Genomic DNA, 4496 nt, shown 5'->3' with positions numbered 1-4496 from the left:
TAAAGTTAGCTAGAAAAGGTTGGCTAGAACAGGTTACCTAGGACAGATTAGCTAGTTCAGGCTAGCGAAAATAGGTTAGCGAGTTCAGGTTAGCTAGTTCAGGTTAGCTTAACCAGGTTAGCTAGTTCAGGTTAGCTAGTTCAGGTTAGCTAGAACAGGTTAACTAGAACAGGTTAGCTAGTTCAGGTTAGTTAGAACAGGTTAGCTAGAACAGGTTAGCTAGAACAGGTTAGCTAGAACAGGTTAGCTAGAACAGATTAGTTAGAACAGGTTAGCTAATTAAAGTTAGCTAGAAAAGGTTGGCTAGAACAGGTTAGCTAGGACAGATTAGCTAGTTCAGGCTAGCGAAAATAGGTTAGCGAGTTCAGGTTAGCTAGTTCAGGTTAGCTTAACCAGGTTAGCTAGTTCAGGTTAGCTAGTTCAGGTTAGCTAGAACAGGTTAACTAGAACAGGTTAGCTAGTTCAGGTTAGTTAGAACAGGTTAGCTAGAACAGGTTAGCTAGAACAGATTAGCTAGTTCAGGTTAACTAGAACTGGTTAGCTAGTTCAGGTTAGCTAGAACAGGTTAACTAGAACAGGTTAGCTAGTTCAGGTTAGCTAGAACAGGTTAACTAGAACTGGTTAGCTAGTTCAGGTTAGCTAGAACAGGTTAGCTAGAAAAGGTTAGCTAGAACAGGTTAGCTAGAACAGGTTAGCTAGTTCAGGTTAGCTAGTTCAGGTTAGCTAGAAAAGGTTAACTAGCACTGGTTAGCTAGTTCAGGTTAGCTAGAACAGGTTAGCTAGTTCAGGTTAACTAGAACTGGTTAGCTAGTTCAGGTTAGCTAGAACAGGTTAACTAGAACAGGTTAGCTAGTTCAGGTTAGCTAGAACAGGTTAACTAGAACTGGTTAGCTAGTTCAGGTTAGCTAGAACAGGTTAACTAGAACAGGTTAGCTAGTTCAGGTTAGTTAGAACAGGTTAGCTAGTTCAGGTTAGCTAGAACAGGTTAACTAGAACAGGTTAGCTAGTTCAGGTTAGCTAGAAAAGGTAAGCTAGTTCAGGTTAGCTAGAAGAGGTAAGCTAGTTCAGGTTAGCTACAACAGGTCAGCTAGTTCAGGTTAGCTAGAACAGGTTAGCTAGAACAGGTTAGCTAGAACAGATTAGTTAGAACAGGTTAGCTAATTAAAGTTAGCTAGAAAAGGTTGGCTAGAACAGGTTACCTAGGACAGATTAGCTAGTTCAGGCTAGCGAAAATAGGTTAGCGAGTTCAGGTTAGCTAGTTCAGGTTAGCTTAACCAGGTTAGCTAGTTCAGGTTAGCTAGTTCAGGTTAGCTAGAACAGGTTAACTAGAACAGGTTAGCTAGTTCAGGTTAGTTAGAACAGGTTAGCTAGAACAGGTTAGCTAGAACAGGTTAGCTAGAACAGGTTAGCTAGAACAGATTAGTTAGAACAGGTTAGCTAATTAAAGTTAGCTAGAAAAGGTTGGCTAGAACAGGTTAGCTAGGACAGATTAGCTAGTTCAGGCTAGCGAAAATAGGTTAGCGAGTTCAGGTTAGCTAGTTCAGGTTAGCTTAACCAGGTTAGCTAGTTCAGGTTAGCTAGTTCAGGTTAGCTAGAACAGGTTAACTAGAACAGGTTAGCTAGTTCAGGTTAGTTAGAACAGGTTAGCTAGAACAGGTTAGCTAGAACAGGTTAGCTAGAACAGGTTAGCTAGAACAGATTAGTTAGAACAGGTTAGCTAATTAAAGTTAGCTAGAAAAGGTTGGCTAGAACAGGTTAGCTAGGACAGATTAGATAGATAGATAGATATACTTTATTAATCCCGGAGGAAATTGCATGCTAGTTCAGGTTAGCTTAACCAGGTTAGCTAGTTCAGGTTAGCTAGTTCAGGTTAGCTAGAACAGGTTAACTAGAACAGGTTAGCTAGTTCAGGTTAACTAGAACTGGTTAGCTAGAACAGGTTAGCTAGTTCAGGTTAGCTAGAAGAGGTAAGCTAGTTCAGGTTAGCTAGTTCAGGTTAACTAGAACAGGTTAGCTAGTTCAGGTTAGCTAGAACATGTTAGCTAGAACAGGTTAACTAGAACAGGTGAGCTAGTTCAGGTTAGTTAGCACACTTAACCAATAAACATGTGGTTTTCCAACCTTCTCTTGGTTTATTCTACTGATAGTCATGAACTACAATTCTGTAATGTCTAGAATTCAGATTCTTTATTTGGGGGCCGTTAGCAGGTAAGAGATTAAAATGTGATTAATGAAATTAATTAATTACAAATCCTGTAATTAGATTAATTTTCTTAATGGCCTGACAGCACCAGTTTGAATATATTTATTTAACTATTTAACTTTCCTCATTAATGTTATCATGATCTCTGGTTATGTTAGACCAGCAGAGAAGGCCTTGCTGGCCCTGACCGCCCACCGCTGATTGAACCCTAACAGGAGACGCATGTGGACGGAGATAAAGAGTCTGTTAGGGTGAGATTTCATAACCTCCTGATGGTCGTGTTGGTGGATCTGTTGTTGTGAAGGATGACAGTGATTCCTCATAAACACCTCAGCAATGGAGGGCTTTATTATAATAAATACTTTAGAATGCTATAACAATCAACAATTTACAAAATATTTCATTTTTTCCCCACACAATTAATGACAAGATAGACATTTAATTACAATCACAGTCATAAATGTAAATGTTTAACTAGATTATTCTACTAACCAGGACACAGAGGCATAGTTTAAGTATAAAGTGACAAAAATCATTTTTCCTGCATTAATACTGAAGGCTGGAAGCAACAGTTTAGAAAGATGGAACAACAGAAGAACAGAGACACTCATTACAGATTAGCGGCTTTAGCAACACAACGACAGGAAGTAGCAGGACTGTAGGAACACACACAGCAGCATCGTCCATGAACGCATGAGTCCTTCTGCCTTAACGCCACACACACCTGCATAGAAAACGAGGAGGATTCTCTTCATCACCGCTTCAGCGTGTGTCTGTGCTCAGGCACATATTCTGAACACCTCTGACCCGGGATAGAAACCTCTCAGTGTGGCCCCCACTGCTCTGGTTACAGAAGGAGATGAAACAGCTTGGAGTTAGCCAGCTAGCCGCTAACTAGCCGCTCCGGCATATGTCTCTAAATGTCAATGTGGTCGTCTCCACTCTCGTCACTCTCCACAGTCAGCTGACGGGTCCACCACTTCTTGACCTCTGACCCTGAAGACGCCTCATCATTGACGGGGTTCATCTTACACACGATGGACTTCACACTGGTGCGACCTGAAAACACACAAAGAACAGAGGACAACGTTTTAACTTTCATTTTTAAAGTCAATATAAAGCTGTTCTCATCTCTGTCCAGAACAGAAGACTTTTATCACGTTGGTCAAAGAGATCCTATTATTATATAATCACAGACGTTCACACCAGCGCTCCCTCACAGTCACATTAATGTTATATAAACACGTGTAGATGTGACAATCTGAAATGAAAGTTTGCTCAAATTTTCCTCATGATCTCGTTCCCTGACCCTGGACAGCAGAAAGGAGGCCCAGACTGAATAGCAACGGTCCCCAACCCCCGGGTCGAGATGAGTCGAGATGCTCGCCTCGGTCACATGACTGTCTTCTTAAAGGTACACTCCGGCCGATAACACAGAATACATTAGCGCTAAACTGAAACTCCAAAGCTAGCAGAACCAGCAAGAAGCATATTTCAGTGCAGTGAAACGAGGACGCTCTAATAAAGTTTCGTACACTGGATTCACTTTTATTATTAAAATTAGAAAATAAACAGCTTGTCTCCTTCACGTCATTTTATTTTATTGTCTCTATCTACTGCACCGTAAAGGCTGGTCCATGACAATATTGTGTGACGTTAAATCAGTCTGTGGCGATAAGTAATGTAATCCATTACTGATGTAATCCATCACTGATGTAATCCATCACTGATGTAATCCATCACTGATGTAATCCATTATTGATGTAATCCATCACTGATGTAATCCATTACTGATGTAATCCATTACTGATGTAATCCATCACTGATGTAATCCATCACTGATGTAATCCATCACTGATGTAATCCATCACTGATGTAATATATTACTGATGTAATCCATTACTGGTGTAATCCATCACTGATGTAATCCATCACTGATGTAATCTATTACTGATGTAATCTATTACTGATGTAATCCACCCAGTTAAAGAATCAGTCAGTGTAGAAAAATAACCTGACATCGAACACCCACACAAATCCTTTTCTACCCCCCCTGGTGATCACTGTAGCACTGATCACTGGCTGTGGTGGATCGACTGGAGTCTGACCCCCCCCCCCCCACACACACACACACTGATGTCTAGTTACAGGACAGGATGTGTGTGTTCACAGAACGGGGGTGAAAAGGGGTGAACTGGTCCCAACATTCCACAACACACACACCTGAAGGCAGCCTCCACTGTCCCAGCTTCCTCTGGGGCCTCCCCAGGTCTGAGGAGTCCTGCCGGTAGCC

The 4496-nt window shown here is 41.4% G+C and overlaps 1 protein-coding gene across 6 annotated transcripts in view; it reads right to left on the bottom strand.

Annotated features, from left to right (window-relative positions):
- Positions 1–2522: 2522 nt before the first annotated feature.
- Positions 2523–4496, bottom strand: part of nalcn (sodium leak channel, non-selective) — a 68440-nt gene continuing 66466 nt past the window's right edge. For all 6 annotated transcript variants that reach the window (XM_068328781.1, XM_068328782.1, XM_068328785.1 and 3 more), the window contains 2 exons: positions 4427–4496; positions 2523–3262 (listed from right to left, as the gene is read on the bottom strand). The exon at positions 4427–4496 is cut by the window's right edge and continues 48 nt beyond it. In XM_068328781.1, the coding sequence (XP_068184882.1) occupies positions 3120–3262; positions 4427–4496 (213 nt within the window). In that variant the 3' untranslated portion in view covers positions 2523–3119. The remainder of the gene's footprint in view (positions 3263–4426) is intronic.

The sequence above is a fragment of the Antennarius striatus genome, chromosome 12 (genome assembly GCF_040054535.1).
Source record: "Antennarius striatus isolate MH-2024 chromosome 12, ASM4005453v1, whole genome shotgun sequence".
Classification (NCBI taxonomy): domain Eukaryota; kingdom Metazoa; phylum Chordata; class Actinopteri; order Lophiiformes; family Antennariidae; genus Antennarius; species Antennarius striatus.
The sequence above is the reverse complement of the archived record's forward strand: the minus strand, read 5'-3'. Positions and strand labels throughout refer to the sequence as shown.